A 24,871-nucleotide genomic window follows, 5' to 3' on the forward strand; every position below is an offset into this window, starting at 1 on the left:
AAACATTTAGCTAATGACCTGAATTTGCTTCTTTATTGTACATGAAAAACGGCACAAAAATCTTTGTCATATGCATTTAAGTGAAATCGGATTCTCTTACATTTCTTCGTAAATACTTTTTTTAATGACCTCTTGTTGAGCATTATTTTTGTTGCCATTTCTAACAAAAAAAATCGTTTTAACTTAAATCCTAACTTCCCCAAACTAGTTTAGTATTTGGTCATTGCCAATTAAGTAGTTAACTTAACGGGTCACCTACTATTAACATTTATTAATTTACAGCTCGGATCTAAACAATTCTGGAAATATGACTATTAGGAATCCGTTTTATTTTTTATTTAAGACATAAAACTTTAAAAATGCGTACAGAAAAAAAAAATTAAAAAATTTGGACACATGTTATGCTTAAAAAAAATCAAAAATTATGACACAAATTATGACAAATCGTGACTTGAACTCGGAGAATTCGAACTTTTTATACTAGGATTATGACGTTGCAATCTCCTGGGAGCTTGTTTTAACCAGTTTCCTATTTGAACTTTAATTTCACTTTCACTTTCTTTAAACCCATTTCTCATTGACTCTAAAAATACATAATTTATTAAACAAGGAAACTAGTGTGTGTGTGTGTGTGTGTGTGTGTGTGTGTGTGTGTGTGTGTGTGTGTGTAAGTGTGTGTGTATGTATATATATATATATATACAGTATTGGACAAAACATTTGCAACCAACATCGAACAATGCTAAAAAGTGTTTCTAATTTTACATGTCCTTAAAACGAAACAAACTATACTACAACAGCAAACAGTTCATGAGTCTGGAGTCATAGCATGCCATGACATGAGCAATCAGCTGACAGGTGACAGCACACAGGCAGAATTTCGTTGACAAATGCCATTTTGCAGCGGACAAAACAAGTGCAACTTTTTTGGTTTGTTTCATTTTCTTAAGTCTGGTCCGTGTCAACTTCACGGAAGTTTTTTAATAATTAAAGGAAGTATCCAGAAGTTTCCAGAAGCATGCAGAAGTTTCCAAAAGTTTCCAAAAGAAGCATCTGGAAGCATCCAGTAGCATCCAGAAATATCCAGAAACATTCAGAAGCATCCAGACGCATCCAGAAGCTTCCAGAAGCATAGAAAAGAAGCATCTAGAATCTTCCAGAACAGGTTCACACAGGTTCATTTTACTATATAAGAGACATGTAAATCGACATGTAATTCAGTCAGTATATAGAAGTCAATCAGTCAGTATTATCAAGACAGTTTATCGAAGTGAGTTTTATCAAAGTGTTTTATCGAAGAACATCAATACAAGAAGTGAAATACAACAATTGTTTCATTACATCAATACAGTCCACATCCAACCAAGACGTTGTGTTCCACAAAGCATTATTGTATCATCACAAGGTAAATGTAACACGGTAAGCCTTGAGAAGCGTGATATTTATTTTTATTATTTTTATGATTTCAAGTGCAAAAATGGCCTCCGACAGTCTTGGATTGGAACTAAGAAAGAAAATTATTGGCAATTACGTTAGTGGAATGTCACAAAAAAGTATTTGTGATAAATATCGCGTGAAAAAATGGACCGCATCAAGACTATGTTCCAAATATCGTTCTACGGGGAAGTTGGCAGCAGATAACAAAGGTGGAAGACCGCGTTCCACCACTTCTAGAGAGGATTCTATGATCGTCAGATCTGTCAAGAAGGATCCCTGGGTATCATCAGTCGAGATACAAAAGCAATTAGAGCTGCCTGTAACGGACCGAACAATCAGACAACGTGCTGTTGAAGCCGGATTGTTTTCTCAACGCCCTGCAAAGAAACCGCTGATTTCACTAAAAAACCAGAAGAAAAGACTGTTTGCTACATCTCATATTGACTGGAATGTGAAGAAATGGCGAACTGTCCTGTTCAGTGATGAATCGAAGTTCAGCATTATTGGGAGCGATGGCATTTGCCGTGTACGTCGACCGGCCAGAAAACGCCTCGATTTACGTTACTGCCATAAGACCGTAAAGCATGGTGGAGGCAATGTAATGGTCTGGGGGTGTTTTTCTGCTAACGGTCTAGGTCCAATACATCGAAACGATGGAATAATTGACTGTTTCATGTATAAAAATATCCTGAAAGATGTTATGTTTCCTCATGCTGAATGGAATATGCCAATAAAATGAGTTTTTCAGCAAGACAACGATCCGAGACACACTACAAAATAGTCAAGCAGTGGTTTCAAGACAACCACCTATCGGTGACGGATTGGCCGCCTCAATCTCCGGATCTCAACCCTACGAGAACCTGTGGGAGGTCGTCAACCGCAGAATTAATCGTGAAGGTGTTCGTAATAAGGATCAGCTGTTTAAATAAATCCAAAAGGCCTGGGCAGCGATTCCACAACAATTCATTGATCACCTGATCAAATCTATGCCTCGAAGATGCAAGGCTGTGATCGACAACAAAGGATTCGCCACGAAATATTGATAGCCAAATACAGCATGGTCAACATTTTGTCGAGTTGCACTTGTTTTGTCCAGAAGGAAATCAACTTTTTTTAATACTTTTGATTAATTTATTAATTTTCGTGTACAAATAATGAACTTTGTGATGAATAAAACTTGAAGAACTTTGTCTTTATACAGTTATATAGTTATTTCTCTAAATGGAAAAAATGCAGCACTTTTATATAAAGAAACTAAGTTAGTATTACTTGGTTGCACTCGTTTTTTCCGATACTGTATAAAATATATATATATATATATATATATATATATATATATATATATATATATATATGTATATATATATATATATATATATATATATATATATATATATATATATATATATATATATATATATATATATATATATATTAGGGTGCATTGAAAAACAGAATTTTTTTAAAATTACCTTGTAATAGCTCTAAATATATGCTATATAATAAAATATCACTGAATTAACAAAAAATTTCGAAATTAAAATGTTTTTAGAGTTGCCTCTAGTCCCTTGAACATTTTAGGGCCCCTAATATTCTGGGAAAAAAAAATTCTTCAAAAGTAGATCAATCTGGTACTCAAAAGAAGTGAAATTTTATAAAAAGTTCGAAAATAATAATTGGTTTATAAAAAAAACTTTAAAAAAAAATATTATCGAAAAACCTGTAAAAATGCACTTTTTTTATTTTTAGTTGAAAAACCCTATTTATTATGCAATGAAATTCAAAATAATAATTTTTACATAAAACAAATTATTATTTTAAATTTCATTGCATAATAAATAGGTAATAAATATTATTTTCAAGCATTTTATAAAATTTTGCTTCTTTTGAGTACCAGGTTGATCTACTCTTGAAGAATTTTTTTCCCAGAATATTAGGGGCCCTAAAATGTTCAAGGAACTAGAGGCAACTCTAAAAATATATTAATTTCGAAATTTTATGTTAATTCAGTGATATTTTATTATATAACATATATTTAGTGTTATTACAAGGCAATTTTAAAAAAATTCTGTTTTTCAATGCACCCTAATATATATATCGTGGTTTTTTTTGTGTGTGTACAAAAAAAATTTGGCTCCTTTGATTTTTTTTCAATAAGGTACTAAAAAGCCATATTATAAGCAAAACCCGAAGCCATTATCAATTTTTTTTATGTTTTATAATTTCTAACTGTCAAATTATTTAAAATAGGTTTATAGTTTATAAACTATAATATTTTGATTATAATTTTAAGGCAAAGTAAATTCATTTATGACAAAAAAATTAAACAACAAGAGTTGTGATTAAAACTTATTTCTTAATTAATCAAAAAAAAAAAATTAACAAAAATTAAATAATCCAAGTAATAACAGTAGGAAAACGAAAATAAAATTAATTAGAAAAACATGACAAAAAATATGTTTAAATAAAACATAAAAAATATTGCATAAAATATAAAACTTTACTACTAAGGGATTCGCCTGGCTTTGATTTTAACAAAATCTTTACGCAACAGATATAGGTTAATAGACTTGGCAATGTCCGATTCTATGGAGATTATTGCGAAACCATTCAATTTTTCTTGCCCCATAGTTGATCGCTGGTAATTTTTAATCATTTTTAATTTAGAAAAAGTTCTTTCACCTTTAGCAACAGAACGGGCAAAGTTAATAGCACTCTTAATGCAATCAGTGCATTTGGATAGAGTTCTTCAACGTTGTTATTATAAATCCATTTCAAAATGTTTTCTGGGTTAGTATCATCTTCAATTTTTTGAGTCAACAACTTCAGCTCAATTTGTAATTCGTTTGCGTCAAGATCTTTGCTTTCTTTATAAGTTAATGTTGTTTCTAATAATTTACATTTATCTATGAATCATTGTTCTCCATTTCATCACATTTTTTAATATCATACAAAAGTTCAAAAGGTAGCATAACACTTGAAAATGATTCAAAACGTTCTTTCATTGAAGAAATTGCTATTGTAAATAATACATTGAAAAAGTTCCTTTTGAATTTCATTTTAGGATTAATGGACTCGGGTGCTTCAGGCTCCTCTCCAAAAAAAAGCGTTCTTTTTCGGATCCGATTTTCCAGCTCAGGCCTAAAATCGTTAGTTAAATCCGCATGTATAGCGCATTAGGGGTGTCGATTTTTAAGGTAAAAAGAACTTTTTATAATTTCGAAAAAAGAGAGAAAAACTTCGCCATTTTTTAAGAAAAGTGATATTTTCAAAAATGAAATCATTTTATTGCTTGCTTGGTAAATTTTGATTCTTAATTCACTTATTTTGGTTAATACCAATAATTTACAAGTTTTCATTTTTTTCTTTGGAAAGTAATTAATACGTCATAAATACGGACCAAAAGGAAAGCTCCGGAAACATTTTGACATAAAAATGTCAAAAAGAACAAGGAATGCATTATCTATTAAAATGAGCAATCTTGTAGGAAGTGGAAAAGAACTTTATACATCTGAGCTTCCAACAGCTAGAGATATGCTAAGATATGGTATATTTTTAAGAGAAATTAATGATAAAAATGTTAGGAACTATACTGTAGATCATCTAGTTACTGATATGTTACTTGCTTTACTTGGCCGATGGTTGAAAGCAAATGTACTTATTACATATCCTGTTATTATTCATGAAAAAACAATTTTCAAAAAACTTAAGTGTTTATGGAAATCAGCTGTTGATTTTAGTATTGGACATGGTAAAAAAGCTGAAAAAGAAAGATTTAGTTTAAAGTTAGACAATCTTCTGGACATTTTATTTTGCAAATGTAAATTAATCCTTTGTACAGAGTACAAATGTGATTCAGAATGTATGGAAAAAATTCATATAAAGTGTAAATGTAAGAGAGATTAATGATAAAAATGTTAGGAACTATACTGTAGATCATCTAGTTACTGATATGTTACTTGCTTTACTTGGCCGATAGTTGAAAGCATTTTATTTTGCAAATGTAAACTAATCCTTTGTACAGAGTACAAATGTGATTCAGAATGTATGGAAAAAATTCATATAAAGTGTAAATGTAAGAGAGATGAAAAAACACCGATTTTAGAGCTTCAGTTCATCCACTATCAGAAAAATTGGCAGAAACACTAAAATTTTGAAACACTAAAATTGGCAGTTTTGGAACTTTCCATATTGGTGGTGCAGATAGGAAAGAATCCAAAAGAATTAAAATAAAACAACAAAAACAAAGAACAATGAAAACATCTACTTCATGGCTGATGATTGCTAAGAAACTTTAAAAGTTGTTTTTTCTAAAATTTAATTATAATAGTTCCAACCATCCACGAAGCATTTTAAGATTCTTTTAAGATTCGAATGATATCTCCAATATCATTCGAATCTAAATCCTTCTAATACTAATAAACGAAAAAGAAATATAATATGGTTTAATCCTCCTTTCAGTAAAAATGTGGTAACAAAAATTGGACACCTTTTCTTAAACTTAATTGACTTACATTTTCCATTACATCATAAGCTCCACAAAATTTTCAACAGAAATACAATAAAAGTTAGTTACAGCTGCATGCCAAATATTCGATCAATTATTAATTCACACAACCAGCAAATTTTGCGCAACAAACTCACCACTAATGATATAAATTGCAACTGCATTAAGAAAACTGCATGCCCGTTAAATAATGAATGTCTATCAAAAAACGTTGTATATAAAGCCACTTTATCATCACCTAATCCCAGTCTTACGGAAAAATCTTACATCGGTATCAGTGAAAACTCATTCAAGCTCAGATTTGCAAACCACCTTAAATTATTTAATGCAACAAGGTATAGAAATGATACAGAACTTTCCAAAGAAATCTGGAAATGCAAAGACGCAGGTAACATGCTTATAATTAAGTGGAACATAATTTAACAATGCCAATCTTATAATCCAGCTACAAAAAAGTGTAACCTTTGCATCAGTGAAAAATATTTTATTATGAATTTTGATAGTGGTTTACTACTTAATAAAAAAAGTGAATTGGTTTCTGCTTGCAGGCATAGGAAAAAATTTTTACTTTCTAACTTTGATTCCGGCGATTAGCAAATATCGGATCACATACACTTGACGTCAGATGCCGTTGCAACACTAAATTTGTATTTTTTATAACGGTTTTTATTTTATATTTGAATAATATGGCTGATGATTGCCGAATGGCATGAAACTTCAAGTTCCATGATAAAGTTGTATTTTCTCTTTTAAAATATTTTAATAATATTATTTGATCTATTTTTTTCAAAAAGATATTGATCACTCTTAAACAGACAAGAGTTGTATTTTCAGCAATATACAACATTTATCTATAAATATATATATATATATATATATATATATATATATATATATATATATATATATATATATATATATATATATATATTACTTATTTTAAAGCCAGATGAAACATTCAATCAAATAGAACAAATCGATTGCATGCACAAGAATGAATCCTTATCTCTTTTATTGTCACATATTGAGCAAGTAAGTTTAAAACTCTTAGTTGTATACAATATTAGTTTAAATACAGATTAAAAATATAAACAATTTATTTAATTTTTCAGGATTATGAGTATAGTGAAAATGTTCAAGCAATTTATATAAACAGCTGCTCTTCATCATTTAAAGATGGCAGTGGTCAGAAAACAATCCAAAGTGATAATCAAACTCAATATAAATTTTCTCTGAATCAAACATGTTCAGTTTATAATACCATGAGTATTGAAAATATTGCTCTGGCCGGTATGAGACACCAAACAAGTTTAAGAGAAACTGCTGAAATAGCTACAGCAACTTTGATAGATGCAAAGATTATAAGCAAGAGTGATTGCCATCTTATTATAGATCATAACAAGGTAAAAAGGGCTCAGGAAAAATTGGCAAAAGTATTAAACAATCAGTTTGAGGTAGACCTAGAAAAAAACCCTGTGCCATGTCTTTTTTTTGACGGGAGAGTAGATGCCACAAAAATGTTTATAGAGGTAAATGAAAGAAGTTTTCCTAGTCTGATTAAAGAAGAACATTACTCTGTTGTAAAAGACCCTAGTGGTGACTATCTTTTTCATTTTGTTCCAGATATGACCAATAATAAAAAGAAAGCTGAAGTTATTGCAGATCACATAGTTGACTGGTTAAACAGGAAAAATCAAAATCAAAATCTTATGGCTATTGGAGGAGATAGCACAAATGTCAAAACTGGTTGGGCGGGCGGAGTCATCCAATGGGTAGAAAAAAAAATTAAATAGAAGATTAGTTTGGATTGTTTGTGATCTACATACTGGTGAATTAGGGTTAAGACATTTAATTGAACATTTAGATGGTCCAATGTTTTCTCATAATAAATGGTCAGGACCACTTGGGAAAATGCTTGACACAGCAACTGGGATTGAAATCAATACCAACTTTGTTAAAATAAATTAAGGCCCTCCTTTGATTTATCTCAGTCAGAAGATTGTTAAGGATTTAAGCACTGACCAAAGTTATGTTTATCAAATTTGCCAAGCAATAAAGACTGGAGATCTGCCTATCAAGTTGCCAATGCTGGAAATTGGACCAGTCTGTCACAGTAGATGGCTAACAACAGCACTTCGATTTTGCAGAATTTGGGTGTCTAATCATGGTCTTACTGGTACAAATCTAGATAATTTAAAAATAATTGTGAATTTTATTGTTACTGTTTATATACCTAACTGGTTTAATATAAAAGTTCATTCAAGTAGGGTTGAGGGACCTAGACATGTCTTGTATCAACTAGAGTTACTTAGAACTCAGAGTAATAATGTTTTAGATATTGTTATGCCAACAATTAGACGATCAGCGTGGTATGCACATTCTGAAGCAATTTTACAATCCATGCTTTGCAGCAAAAATGCAGAAGAAAGAAAAGAAGCTGTAAACAGAATTCTTATTATACGAGGAATAGGAGATGAGGTAACTCAAGTTGGAGATGGTAGTCTCAGAGTAAGAAGAACACCAGAAATAAATCCTAATGCTAAACAGCTATCAGACCTTATAACATGGAATTTAAGTGTTACTGAGCCTCCACTTACCTGCCCTCTTACATCTGCCACAATCAAAGAGTTTTTAAACTATCCTATGGAAGTTCCTCACTGGAATTCTAATACGCAGTCAGTTGAAAGATGTGTCAAATTGGTAACTGAAGCTGCAAGCCATGTTTACAAACATGAGCGAAGAGAATCATATATACATGCTCAGCTTGTAGGTAGACATTTAATGTCACGTAACAGAAGCAAAAAAGATATGCCAACACTCGTAAAAACTGTAGGGAAGTAGATAAAGACTTTCAAAAATGTTTAAATAGCTAAAAACTTCGACCTTTATTGTTATAGATACTTTTTCATTTTTTTACTCTTTTCCTACGCCTTTGCATGGTGTACGTCGTACACCATGCAAATTGATAAAAAAAGTTATCAGCGCTATTCCATAAACAAATTTAAATATAATGACTAACGTCAAAAACGACCAAAAATGTGGAATATTGAAATCAAAATTTACCGAGCAAGCACTTATTAGAATTTGGTTTTGAAAGTTTCCCTGTAGTTAACTAATCGTAAACTTACATTTTTTCACTACTCTTTTTTAATATTTGAAAAAAAAAAAAATAAATACCCTAATTGCTCATACTTTAGCTTCTGAAATATATTTTGCGAAAGAAACTTCGGAATTACGAAAAAATCAAAAATTTAGTTGTTTTTTTTAACACACTACCTGCTGATCTCACATCCATGCTCTGTGATTGTAATAATTTGCTCGTACAATTTATTTCTTATAGAACACCTTGCCAGATTATTACACCACAAATAAATTCAAAACTGTCTAATTTTGATGCGATTGATTCAGCTGTTATGCCTGTAAGTGCATCTTTTTCCAATTGAACGACTTCTTTTAACGCTGAATAAATGCCTTTCAATCCGCTTTTCAAAGCACTAACGGCATTAACATGGCTTTCCCATCGTGTATCACTTAATGATTTCACTGTCAATTTACAACGCATGGATATGAAAATATGCCAACGCTTTGGCGATCTTGATAAAAAATTGTAAATTGTTTGGATGGTTAAAAAAAAATTAATAATTTCAATAGCTCCTCTTACTGCATCAACAACGACTAAATTTTAGGAGTGGCAGACACATACAATGAAGAAAGCCCTTGGATTTATATTTGTAATATGAGCCTGAACACCGTTTATTTTTCCACGCATATTGGCTCCATTATTGTAGCCTTGACCACGAAGATTCATAATTGATAAGCCATTTTGTGTTAAAAAAGTTAATATTTCTTTGGTCATCTTCGCTCCCGTTGAATCCAAAATGTTAATAAATTCCAAAAAACTTTCTTCAACTTCCACACTAGCATTATTACCTTGGTTGATTTTGTTATGTGGACGTAACGCAGAACAATTGATATTTGTTCTTTATGGCTGGCATCAGGTGTACAGTCTACAATAACGGAAAAAATACATTGCATTTTTTACCATTTCCAAAATATTATCCTTTGTAGTTTTAGCGATCAATAAAATAATTTCTTGCTGGATATTTTTTCCCAAGTAATAAGGCTTTTTTGGATTTTCTACTGCTCATTTAACATGTTTCTCTAACACCGGATCAAACTTTGATAACAACTCAACAATTTTAAAAAATTTACCATTATTTTTGGTGAATATTCTGTCTGAAGATCCTCTAAATGCAATATTTTCTGAGGCCATCATTAAAATAATTGAGATTATTCGCTTGAGCACTTCATCCCAATGTTCTACTTCACTCAAGTATAATTTATTAGCTAGACAATCAACAGCTTGACCACAAGAAAGCCGTTTTTTAAGCTTAATCCACTTTCTATAGCAGTGAAAATGCTCAGTACTTTGCTCATGTCTTTTTAAAATTGTTGTTATGTAGCCCCAATCACTTGTTCCTCCTTTTGCTAAGGCAAATTCATTGCTACTAAATATTTTACAACAAAACAGAATACCCGATCTACTTTGGATGAATATACAAGCCAGGTTCTTTTAAATAATTCACCATTTGCTGTTTTTTGATGAAAATGTATTTTGTTAAATAATCGACCCAAACTATCTTTTGGGTACTGGTTAATATTAGCTTGTATTGGACCTTTGGAAACTATATTTTGAATTTGCAAATTCTGCCAATTTTCTGGCCAATCCATTATATTACAAAAATCATTACAGCTAGATATATTCTCAGCACTTTTTTCTACCTCATTATTTAAAAATTCATCTTGATTAGCTGTACTAGTGCTAGCATTTAATTCAACATTAACATTAGTTTCGTCAGTTTCAGATACAGACTTCTCACCAGTTACAATATATTCATCATACTCACGCTCATGTGTATCGATTTCTTCAACTTTCTTATTAGAAATGTCTTCATTTTGCCTAACTTGCAGAAAGCTGTTCAACGTTTTTTGATTTTTAAATTGCTCTTTCAGCCTGTTTTCCCTATTTTGTTTGTTTTGCCAACTAGACAATTTCCGTTTCCGATCCATGTTACAGCAAATAATATTTAGTATTGGATTTTTCAGTATTATAACTCAAATTCACTTACAGTGAGTTTATGATTCAAATTCACTTATGAAATTTAAATTCCTTTTCAAAGTGTGAAAATGAAAATTAACATTTTTATGAGGCGTTGAAAAAACAATACTTATCTTAGTTTTGAAAAAAAAAAAATTAAGATTCCTTCGGAAATAAAAATTAATTTGCAGGCGCCTTTTCATTTATGAAAAAAGGAAAAAATTTCTTTACAAAAATTAAAAACTAAAAAAATATAATTTAATATTGAATAAAACTTATATTTCATATAATCTTGTAGGTGCCTTTGAATTTTCGGCGCCTGTATATATATATATATATATATATATATATATATATATATATATACATATATTATATATATATGTATATATTATATATGTATTATGTATATATGTATATATTATATATATACATATGTATATATTATTTATATATATGTATATACTAGCCCCCGCCATTTCCGCAAAATTTTTGATTATTGAAGGTCGTCATTTGATTTCTGGTGCATTTTGATGAGTACATAGAAAAAAGTCATATTCATTTTTATTTAAAGTTTTATTTACTACCTTCTCCAGTGCGTTGAAGTTTTTAGAATCTTCTTGAAATCTCCTTATTTTACAACATAGTTTGCGCATTTATTTAGTCGATTTTTGCAATAAAACAAAACTTTCAGGAAACAACCGCATTTTATTGTTCCATCAATATATTATAGTAATTTTATTTATAGATATAGTTCAAAAATCTAACAATTTATTTTCTTACAATTATTGCTTTTTTTTAACTAAAAACATTTGAACCACAAATTTAGACTCAAAAACATAATCAACCACTTTATCACTTTAATATTATACAATATGGTTAGTTAAAATGTTGTTTCAAAAGTTAATCAAATTTTTTTGGTACTAACCGAATGTTTTACTCTATGCTCTGCTATTGACAGAAGAATATCTTGCTTCAATGCTTCATTTATGCACACTTTCGAGTAGTCTTGAATAAGTTTTAGCGCTCTTTCGGCAGAATCATTTACTACATGTAGTTTATAAACCCAGTCCTTAAATCTTCTGTAAGTGCTGTATCTCCCCCATTCCTTACAACTGACTTGACACCATTCAAAATCGTTCTTTGTAAATCAAAGGTTCTCAAAAACCAACCAACTCATGCCTCCTACAAATGATGACATATAAGAAGTATTTGGATTTTTGTATTGCTCTTGAAAATTTGGCTTCCCAACATCCTGTTTAGAGTCAGAGTTAAACAGCTTTTGCTTAGCAACACTTTCTCTAACTTTAGGTATTAGTTTCTTGTCAGCTATGGAGAAAATAACTGTTCTCTGGTCGTGGTACTAATGATGTCGTTTCATCACGTCAATGCATGCTTGGGCAATATCAGGCTTTTTAATTTTATAATTTTCCATATCTCTGATTGCTTGTAAATCCATATCTGGAGCCGTACATGCAAAAGGAGCTTTTAAAAACCAAAAAGTATAAAAAACACCAACAAACTCAGCGAAAACTGTAAAACGTGACATCGTTTCAGAAAAAGATATGAATCAAGCTGAGGACTAAGAAGGCAAAGTACAAGATTATAGATTGATTTAGCAAGATATCTTGCATGATTGAAGGCACCAGGTTTTTTAATATGAAATCCTGTGACAAATCCGCTTAAGTATAAAACTGTTAACTGGCAAAGGTACTTATAGTCACCTCTAGAAAATACATTTTCTTTTAAAGCTTCACTGCAAAACTGTAAGACTTTATCAGCCTAGAAAAAATATTTATTCAATTAATTACGAGGAATTATTTGTTTATTGATAAAAAATATGCTTTATTAATGTTACATATTTTCTTTTCTAATAATAAGTCTTAACAGTTTAAAATCTCTAAAATATTTTTATCTCACCTTATTTTCAATAAACGTTCCACGGTTACTTTTCCAGTCAAATTTGTTCATATTCTCATAATTTATTCCTTTAGCAAACATTTTATCCCAGTTATCGTGTAACGTTTTAAATGTATTGTTTGTAGGTCCAGTTGTAACTTTTCCTGTTGCTTTTTTTATTTCTTTAGCTCGGAGTTCTACAACATGGTGTCTACATGCTAACCAAATTAGTGGTTTGCCTCTTCATCTCTCAATAATTGACACTGCTCCATTAATCCATCCAGTATTACTCGCAGTTCTATCAAAGGATACACTATCAACTGCTTCGAAAAGATTCCATTCATTTAAAACCTTTTATTGCAGTAGCCTAGGTTATTCCACACCCACCAGAAATTCTAATTACTCCAATAAGCTAGGGCTTATTGAGGTCTGGTGAACTTACAATTACTGCCAACCTTTCCACATTTTTGCCATGGTTAAGAACATATGAAATTTTTTGTGTGTCCAGGTGAAGAGTCAGAGATAAGTGTTTAGCTTTTGAGATAAAAAATTCCTTTATTTTAATTCCTTCATTCGTTAAGACCATTTTGTTATGCCTTCTTAAAGTTGTTTCTGACAGTGAAAACTTATTCAAATCTCCATTGCCTACATTTATGTTACTTGCAATTATAGCTACATGACAAGAAATATTGTATCTTTTTGCAACAATTGATATTGATTTAGTTATATTTTAGGCAAAGAAACCGTTAGTAAATCATCAGTCTTTTCCTTTTTGAATTGTATTCTTTGAAGTCAATGCCTAACTCGTCTGAGTCTACGAATTCAGTATCAGAATGTTTTTGAAGCTAACTTGTTTTTGCAATATTTCTTTTTATAAACTTTTCATAATTTTTGTCCTTACGATCCATTGACCACTTTCACAGGCTTTTTTGGTCATCCAAAAACATACAATTTTCTTTTCTGGTTGAAATTGATTTAGTTTTATCTTTCGTTATTATGTCATTAACACCTGAAGAAGAAATGTCGGAAAGATTATGCATTTCTTCCAGAAATTTTAAACAGGACTTTTTATACCCAGTAGATAATTTATTTCTGTTTGCTTGTAATCTACTTCTGCGATTTTCCAATTCCATAATGTTATTCCTATAAGATTTATATATAAGTTAAAAAGTAAAGTTAATTAGTATATAAGTTAATAGCATTTTATCATATTTATACCAATATTATTTCCGTCAAAATTAGAAATTAAAAGTATTATTCATACCTTATTTGTTTATGACACAATATTTGAATTGAAGCCTTTTCTTATATATTAACTAAGGCTTTAGTAACACACATATATTAACTAAGGCTTTAGTAACACATTAAGCTGTTCTGATTCGTCTGACAACCACCAGATTTGTTACATTTAGGCGTAAAAAAAAATTTAGAAAGAGGGCAGGCATAATATATAGAGATATATATTAAAATCGTGCGTGAACAAAACCTTGAATTATACATATGGTAAAACTAGTAATAAACCTGTTTTATTGTAAGATTTTTAACATTTAAGATTTCCCAAGTGAGTATGTTATGTTACATTTTAAGTTTAATTTATTAAGTTGCCCTGAATAAGTTACGTAAAATACTAGCGTAAACAATACTTCTCGCTAAAACAAGGAGGTTCGAAGAAAATGTTAAAAATTTCAATAGACTGGAAGAGGTAGTAAATTCAACTTTTAAAAAAATGTTTATAATTTTCTTTATGTACTCATCAAAAGGCACCAGAAATCAAATGACGACCTTCGAAAATCAAAAATTTTGCGGAAATGGCAGGGGTTAATATATATATATATATATATATATATATATATATATATATATATATATATATATATATATATATATATATATATACATATATATATATACATACATATATATAATAAAAACTATATGTTCAGTCAACTCAGGGAGTGAAAAAAATTTGATCCACAATGGCTAAAGAACTTGGTAAATTTTACAAGTTGACTTGCAGCCATCAAGACAAAAAATTGACTAATAACTTTTACATTAGCATAATGATTATTTAACAGGTGGATTAATCTTTTTCCTAAGTATAAGAACATAAACTTCTTGCAATAAAAACATATTCTCTTAAGAAAAAACAATTTAGGAATAAAAAAACAACCTTTAAAACATTAGAGGGTGATTTTTTGACATATGTGCGTGTATTAATGTGCATAACACACATAATAGAGTATTATTTCAACACTGTTAAATGTTTGTTATTTAAAAATTACCACATATAGCTTTGATCACTGTCTTATGTTTCATGAAGGGATTCTTTGTAAAATTCTTATATCTCCGGCCATCCATATTATAATTTGATGCCAGATCGTCTGTCAATAAAGACACCATTATATTTTTGATACCATTTCGATAACCAGTTCCACCACAGCGACTAAGAGTTTGAACCTAAGAGTTAAAAATAATTTTAACAACCTTTTAAACATCAAAAGAAAGCTTCAAACATTGCTCTGGTTATATATATATATATATATATATATATATATATATATATATATATATATATATATATATATATATATATAGTTCTATAGTTTGTTGCATTGGAGAAGAGCGGAAGGAAAAAAGCGATTCTTACGCCAACACAAACGTCACTTTTAATTACTTTTGACTTTCGTCCAACATTTGCGTGTTGTCAGAAAGTTAAAACCATTAATTAAATTACAAATTAATCGTTTTTTAAAAAAACCACAAAAACGCAAATTTAATTGACCAGAATGTATTTAAAAACATTCTGAATGTTTTTAACAATATAAACAATTTTTTTATTTTTATTTTTTTTAATAAAATGTTTTTATTTTTAATTTTTTTAATAAAATGTTTTTATTTTTATTTTTTTTAGTGTAAATCATGCAGAGTGTTGCTACATCGACTATCTTATAGCCTGACTCGCTAGGGAGTGCTGCTACATCGACTGACAAATAGCCTGACTCGCAAGGGAATGCTGCTATATCGACTGACAAATAGCCTGACTCGCAACAGAGTGCTGCTACATCTACTATCTTTAAGCCTGACCCGCAAGGGAGTGCTGCTACATCGACTGAGGGTTTGGTTGGGGCAGGCAGTCTATCAATTAATAAAAAAAAAAATTCCGGTCTTGCATTTTAATTTTTACTTTTTGTCAACAAAATACGGAAAAAACTTTCTGACAACATATAAGAGTTCTATAAATTTATATATATATATATATATATATATATATATATATATATATATATATATATATATATATATATATATATATATATATATATATATATATATATATATATATATAAGAACACCTGATGCACAATTTTCTTACCAAAAAACATAACTTTGAAAACCCTACAAGGGTTGACAAAGGACTTAAAAACTGGTCGATAGGGGATGGTATTCCGAGGTAAAAAGAATAAATGGCAACACTCAGTGGTAGTGTTGTCATTCATCAATACAAAAATATCAACAATATTGCAACTGCTGTTTGCAGTAAATAACTGAATTTAGCTAGAGTTCACAAGCCAATGCAAGCTGTTACAGAGGAGAGATAAGATCCAAAATCAGTTGCATATTCTAACCAATTAAAGAGTGATGAGGACTTTTTATCAGGACTGGAGTATAAAGTATTTGTCAGCTAACACTTTAGAGATAAGATTATCAGAAAGATCATGAGAAATGATACATTATTGTAGATAAGAAACAAAACAGGACAAAGAATAGAACCTTGTGGTACCCCTGAAGTTACTGGAAATAAAGAAGAGTGTTGGACTTTAATACTGTGGTTAGAAAGGAATGATACAGCTCACTTGGCAAATTCTTGAGTATATTTTTTGATTCAAAATAGTGCACAGATTTAAACAAAGATATTCATAAAAAATATTAAACTTTTTTCAAAAATGAACTCTGACATATAGAAAATGGTTTATCTGGAAGAACTGCTTGATAACTTGGTTCACATAGTTTAAAGACCAAAAGATGCATAATTGTTTGAAAATTACAACATTGTCAGGTGGGGTAATATAGGCCTATGTAACAATATGTATTGTGTCATTGAGAATCTATTAGTTATATAATAAATACTTTTAAAATGAAAATGTGTATATATATATAAGAGCTTTTGATTCTTTTAAATACTCAAAGCACTCATTTAAATACTCTAAAGACTCATATAAATATTTTAAGGACTCATATAAATGATCTAAGGACTCGTGTAAATATTTTAAGGACTCATATAAATATTCTATGGATTTATTTAAATATTCTAAGGACTCATTTAAATACTTTAAGGATTCATAAATATTCTAAGGACTCATATAAATATTCTAAGCGCTTGTTTAAATATTCTAAAGACTCATTTAAATAGAATGTTTGAAATTTGTTGATCAAAGACTCAAAGACCTTGCTGATAACAGAAAGAAGACTGATAAAACAATAGTTGGAGGGATCAGAATGTTCTCCAGAGTTTTAAAAATTGGAACCACTGAAGCTTTTTCCAGCAAGCAGAAAAACAAGATTCAGTCAAGCACTTATTAAATAGTTTAGAGAGAATTGAAGAGAGTTCTAAAGAACACTTTTGTGAGACTATGACAGGAATGTTGTCTGGACCACAAGCCATAGAAGAGTTTATTTGAGATATGACTTTAGCAACAGAAGCTGGAGTGATTTGAATATCTAACAATATGTTAACCTGTTTAATTGGCCATAAGATTCAAGAGTCGAATGTTATTTATAAATACATACACACACACACACACACACACACACACACACACACACACACACACACACACACACACACACACATATATATATATATATGTGAGTCTATTCCAAACGGAACTTTTCTATACTTTTTCCTTATATATCTTTCAGCTTTCCTGATCCATGAAATACGGGTCTTTACCAAATCTACCATTTCTATACATATCTATTCCACACCGATTATTTATATACCTATTCCCTATTTACTTTAATATTTTTTAGTAAAATAATTTATTCTGAAAAAAACATCCAAGAGCAAAAAACTTAACATGTGCACCTTTTCCGCATACTTAGAGCTTATAAGAGACTTATAATTAGGTTTGCTTTTCTACTAAATGTATTTCATTGATAGCTCAGTGGTTAAGTGGGCTGTCATAAGTTTCGTTTTGAGGGGTTTAAGACCTCCTCTCAGCGTAATAAATTTTGAAATTTTTTCAATCTTGCTTATATTTATAGCAAAAAAATTTTTTATTTATAAATTGTATTTATATAAATTATATTTATAGCAAAAAAATAATAATATAGCAAGAAAGATTTCCAAAATTAAAATAAAATTTTAAAGTTTTCTCATTATATAGATATATTATTAGGCGATTATCTCTATATAATACGTTTAAACTCAACATATGCTAAAGATGTTTACACTTACAGACTTTTGTATGTATGCTATACAAATAGAACTAAGAAGATCTTAGACCACTAAAACATAGTCACAAAAAAAAAGTTAATTCTTACGATTAAAAATTAAAATTAAAAACTAAAGAATAATAGCCTCAGCTATTATACACTAATCTAAAAGTTAAGCGAAAAATTTTTACGCATTGACATCGGTTTGTGGCAAAATAAACCTTTATGGGTCAAGTTTCCTTTTGCACTTATCTTACATTTTTTGATTAATTTTACTTATGTTGCATACAATTGCATACAAATATATAAAACTGGGTCAGATATATCATTTCACAGATAAGAGATTTTATTCAATAGTAATAAATAGTTTTTGTCTTTATTAGAATTTATCCCATAAAAATATATTCCATATACCTTTAAGAGAAGGAGTTTTTTTTAAAAATTTAAAAAAAATCTTATTTCTAGTTGTTTTCCTAGTTTTTTGCCACAAAGTGACCTCACATACGCAAATAAATTGGGTCTTCAATAATTTACGAAAAAGCTTCTTCTATCATTTTTAATGGTCTAAGAAGCAGATGGCGTAATTTTAGAAATCAGAAATTATCAAGAGAGGGGCAAAACTAAAATTGAAGTTTCAAATTTTCCACTTGAATGAGACAATGTTTCATATTTTTTCAATCTTGTCAATTTTTTTAAATATAATAACATACATACAAAAAATCAAAACAAAACAACTTGAGCAAAAAGACTTGTAATTATTAGAAAAGTTTGCTTATATTACATACGATCCTGAATAAAACGTTCTTCTGGAGTAGATTGTCTTATTAGGTTTTTTCTTTATTATGTTTCAGACAACTTTTTTTCAGACCATCCGTAGCTTATTAGGACTTATTACCTGAGCACATTAATGACATAAGTATCTCAATCATGACATATACGCAACAAATTTATTCTCCTGGTGTTTTGATGTTTTTAGAAATTTTAGCTTTTTTAAAAATCTCTTTGTTTGATTTTCACTGAAAATTTTCAAGTTTCAGTGAAAATCAAACTGTAAAACTTGATACATGTTTCAGTATGATTTAACATTACTTAATTTAAAGTTTACATTAGATACTTTCATATATTTTTGCTCATGTTTTTTTACAACAAAATGTACTGCGACGCTTTCTCGCCACTAACTCAGTTGCAATGGCTACCCGGGGTTTCATGTTAAACACGCTCAAATGGGCACTACTAACACTACTAAAAGGATTAAGTTTGGCAATAGTATATGGAGATTATAAAATAATACCATAAATTCATAACACGCATTATCTTCAGAAAGAATTTTTTCTAACGTCTCCAAATCTCCTGTTGTTGCAACAGGCAATGGAAGAGTCCAGTCTTGAGAACGAATATCAGTAATGGCTTCGCCAGTATTTGGCTTCACATTGCTTAACTGTTCTTCTATACAACTCAAACGGTGGTTTATTTTTTTAAGCCAGTCTAATTAAATAACAAAAATAAAATTAGCATTTAACAACTTAAAGTGCAATAAAATCTATTTTAATATAATATATCACAAAATATATTTTCTGACTAATTGGGCCTTATGTTGTTCTATTGGTTGAAATAAGAACCATTGTGCCAAAACAAATATTTTAATGCCTAACATTTTAAGGTCTTCAAAGAGTCTTTCTTATCAAACAAGAATATTACCAAGAAAAAAAGGGTCAGCACAGGATGATATTAAAAAAATAATACTTTTACTTTAAAATTTGCTTTTACTTTGAAACTAAGCCTGATCTACTATGTAAAAACATTTATATATTAGAAATCTGTCAAATAATCCAGACACTCAAGAAATCTGTCAAATAATCAAGACACTCATAAGTCATCATAATATCCACATAATATCACTATTAACATAACACTGCTATCCAGATAATATCACTAATAACATAATAACACTGCTATCCACATAATATCGCTATTAACATAATAACACTGCTATCCACATAATAAAATTGTTATCGACAGTAAAATGGAATAAAGTTGACTAAAAATGCAACCTTGGATTCACAAATATATTATAAAAAAATTTCTCTAAAAGATTATAATAAACATTTTGCAACCAAAGAATTAGAATTAAAACTAAAAATTTAACTGCTCGTGGATCATTGAACTGCCCATGGATTATTGAACTGCCCATATATCATTAACAGAGTTCATAGCAATTTTAAAAATCAATTTTTCCTGTGTATTCTCTGATTTTCTCCTGTTTTCAAGTATTTATTTCCCGATTTTCTTCTGTTTTTAAGTATTTATTCCTTGAGTTTAGGTGATGAAAAGTAGATGATTTTCTTTGATAATGTTGAAGGAAATAATACATTCGCAACCAGAGCTATGACCAAGTCATTGCTTTACAATTTAGTTTCAACTTTAAACTTTAGTCACAAGTCTCTGTCAAATCTTTTCACTCAATTCTAAGTCAAGCAAAGCCAGTACGCTTCAATACTCGAGGCAAGTCTCAAACCATTGCAAACAACTATTGCAAAATGAGTTAGCTTTTACTAAAGTTGCTTCTCTTTATTGTGCTCGCCATTTTCTAACTCCTGATTCCCTTCTCTACTTCTACAAATTTCTTATTCATCCATTTATGGAATACTGTTTACATATACATGTAATACAAAAACATGTATGGAATTATCATAAGGTTGCATCTCTTTCTCTTTTCTACAAATACAATCATGGTCACAGCTCAAAGAAGCTATCATCTCTAGTTCCATCAATCAAAACTCAACCTCCTTCAATTCGTCATTCAGCAAAGTCTCATCCTTTTACTGTATCTGTCCCTGCATGCTCTGAAAATTTTTATTTGTCTAGTTTTTTTTCCACTCACTTTTGGAACTCTCTCCCATCTTTATGTTTTAATAACTCATGCATCCCACAACTTCTGTCTTCAAGTCTTCTATCAACCGCTCCCTTGCTTTTGAACTCTATTCTTTGTTTACTAATAACTCCCAACTTAGTGGTTGCTTGCAGTTTTGTTAAAGTGAATCAGAATTAAAAAAAAAAGTCTGGAACTCCTGATACAATAAGTAAACAACTCATAATGTATTCATAATCAACTAAATTACATTTCATATGTAAAATGTATTTAAAACTTAATTTTCAAATACATGTATAGATTACATTTAAACTAAATACATGCTTTTTTATGATCAATTACATTTGCAAAAAAACAAAATTTAAAAGGCAATCAAATATTGAAGCTTCCTAAGACACAGTATTATGTCTAAAAAAATAAAAGAAAAAACCATGTTGCCCAATTAAAAGAAAGAATTTCTTAATTAATAAAAAAAAAATGCTTTTATATCTTTTAGAGCTTTTGATTTAGAGTTTGAACAGGTTGAGGGGGTTGAGGTTACACAATATAGATTGAGGTTACACAATATCTTTAAGCTAAGTGACAAGTCATTATATCAAAGTCAAAGTTGAGTTACAATTTTTTTTATTATTTCAAACTATGTCAACTTCCAATAATATTAAAGATTCAAAACTTTGGTATTGCAAAATAACTTCCAACTGAATATAAAACTAATATTCAGCTTGAAGTTATTTTGAAAATATTCTCTGAGTTTTCCCCAACTTTAAAGATTTTCAGAAATTTTTTTTGACTTATCCAAGTTTTCACTGATTTTCTAAAATTTCAAAACTGGTTTTCTAAGTTTTCCCTGAGTGTTATCAACCCTGATTAACCTTTTGAGTGCAACAGCCACAATCGTTGATTTTTAGAGCAATCTTCAAAACTATGGCTTTTAGCGCTAAAGCGACAGTTTTGGTATTTTATAAATGGTACCACTAAATAGTGACAAAATTTTGCTTTCTTTTGAAATGTTATTTATATATGCTTTACTGTAAAAATGTTTGTTTTTTATCATTTTGTGCTTTTTAGTTGAGTTAATCTACCCATCTTTTAATTTTATTGCGCAGTTAAAAAGGAAATTGTGAAGCGAATTAAAAAATCTCAAACAAAAAAACAAAACAAAAAAGATTTCCAAAAAGCAGAATTCAACCAAACATTAGATCTTTAGATCTAATGTTTGGTTGAATTCTGCTTTAGAAACTTTAGATCTTAAAAATAACAAAAATGACTCCTTTGAAAATAAAAAATTTGTAAACCTAACTTCTCATGATAAAATTTTTTTCAAAGTTTCTTAAAGAAAAATACTTTGGTGCTAAAAATTATATTTTTCTACCCCTCTTAATATACATTAATAGTCTCCCTAAAGCATCAAGTTAATGTCATAACCTTTGCAGAAAATATTTATTTTATACATTCACATCTATTGCTTTGAAACTACAATGTTGTTAATGCTGAACTTAAATAACTAAACTGGTTTAAATATAATAAATTATCACTAAATGCAAAAAAAGCCAAATAGATTATTTTCTTTGATGTCTTGAAAGTTAACAGCAGACAAAATCCCATCACCAATATAAAATTATTGAAATTTTGAGATTTTTTTGAAGGAAAATTCAAAAAAAAGAAAATTTTATCAAAGTAGATTTGATATCTTTTAAGTACTCTGAGGAGTACTAAAGTAAAATAAACTTTGTCAATCAGTTTATTTTACTTTAGTATTCCTCAGAGTACTTAAGTGAAATAAACTGATTGACAAAGTTTATTAAGTAGATTATCAATATAGATGAGAAATTAAGATATAGAACTTAACTCTATAGTACTCTAAAAGACCAGTATGCCAAACTTTGATGAACAACTTTGATATGTCAAGTGCAATGTCAAGTGCAATAGCCCTTGCCTCACCACTTCCATTTAATGCACAATAGAATCTTTCTATTATTACATCTAGCAGATCAGCAGTTGAACAATAGGAATGAAATACATATTGATTATCAGAGCAATCAGGATTTTTTTAAAATTGGAACCAAAGTTGCCGCTTTCCAGCAGGAAAACAAGATTTAATTGAGCACTTATTAAATAGTTTAGAGAGTATTAAAGAATGTCCTAGGGACTAAGTTTATGACTGTAAGATTATGACAAAAAATGTTGACTACAAGCTGAAGAAAATTTTAAGTGAGAAATAACTTTACCAATGAAAGCAGAGGTAATTTGATTGTCTAACAATAGATTAACCTGCTATGAAAGCAATGTAAAGACAATACTAACAATCAACATTGATATCTGAAGATAAAACAGTTGAATTTAGATTAGTTTTACAAAGTAGAGCCCAGGTGAGTTTTACAAAGTAGAGCCCAGGTGAGTTTTACAAGAAGCAAAATAAAATGAAGTTTAATAAGATTAATTTGAAAAGTTAGTAAGATTATTAAAGATAAAAGGTTACTTGATAGATCACGAATCATTGTAAAGGATAAGTTGAATCAATTTGATAATAATAATGATATATTATAATTAATATTATAAAGATGGTTTTTTGTTTAACATTTTTAGGTACTATAGTTATGTTTTAAACCATTAGAGAACTTGACTCAATTATAAGTTTTGCACGACATCCTGAGCAATAAGCTATGTAGTTGTAACAATGAGCTTCTTTTACAGTCTTGAAAAAAGACAGAAAGAGTTACATATCCACTACCAAGGAGGCGCAAGCAAAAACTCATGAGTAAAGTCAAGAAAATCCAGCATTCATCTCCCTAAGCAGAAAACAATGCAGCAAAGGTTTACATCTACACCAGCCTATTAGTTAAAAAAAGGCTGCAAAGCTAGTCGACAAAAATTTTCTGCTTACCCCTAAAGTCTTTGCCTAGGAAGCCTTCTACAAGTCAATAGCCAGATGTTAACATCTAACCATGATAAGTATTTTTATTAGGCCTTAACTTAATCAAGTGCCCTACGGTAGGAGAGAGTTTAAGTCAGAGTTAATTCTCCTAGCCTTTGACTAGAAAATTCCTACAAGGTAGCCGGACATGTGTAGATGATACTGAGTTACATATTATGATGATTCTGATTTAACCTGAAAAACTGTTGTTATTAATATTTTAACATTTGGTTAATTAGTATTGACATTGGCTTTATTATTTTATCATTTCAACATCTGCCATAAATATTTAATTTATACATCACTAGTGAATACTCATATATCCAAACAGGTCACACTTTTAAAAATCAAAAACATGCTGCAAAAATAGCCCATTGCAAGAACAAATTTTTAGATGTAGAGCCACTTTTAAAACTCTGTAAAGCATTAAATGTATATCAAAGCATTACATTCAAATACCTGATGTTTACGCAAAATCATAAACCTAGCCTTGTCTCTCATCATTTTTCAAGAAACTTGATTTAAAATAACAATAATAGATACAACAAAATAGAAACAGGAAACTTTATTTTAAAAAATCTAATGTTTAAACCAAAATCAAAAAACTATGAAAATTTCAAATAATATTTAATCAAAAAAATATTTATAAATACAAATTAAAAAAAAATAAAAAAAAGTAAAAAACTGTGAATAAAAACTATTCACACAAGT

The 24,871-nt window shown here is 29.5% G+C and overlaps 1 protein-coding gene across 2 annotated transcripts in view; it reads right to left on the reverse strand.

The window, feature by feature from the left end:
• Nucleotides 1–321: 321 nt before the first annotated feature.
• Nucleotides 322–24,871, reverse strand: part of LOC101240190 (uncharacterized) — a 41,357-nt gene continuing 16,807 nt past the window's right edge. For both annotated transcript variants that reach the window (XM_065790809.1, XM_065790808.1), the window contains exons 5-7: nucleotides 19,669–19,862; nucleotides 15,224–15,398; nucleotides 322–583 (exon numbers count right to left, since the gene is read on the reverse strand). In XM_065790809.1, coding sequence (XP_065646881.1) covers nucleotides 435–583; nucleotides 15,224–15,398; nucleotides 19,669–19,862 — 518 coding nt within the window. In that variant the 3' untranslated portion in view covers nucleotides 322–434. The remainder of the gene's footprint in view (nucleotides 584–15,223; nucleotides 15,399–19,668; nucleotides 19,863–24,871) is intronic.

Source organism: Hydra vulgaris, chromosome 02 (assembly GCF_038396675.1).
Source record: "Hydra vulgaris chromosome 02, alternate assembly HydraT2T_AEP".
Lineage (NCBI taxonomy): Eukaryota > Metazoa > Cnidaria > Hydrozoa > Anthoathecata > Hydridae > Hydra > Hydra vulgaris.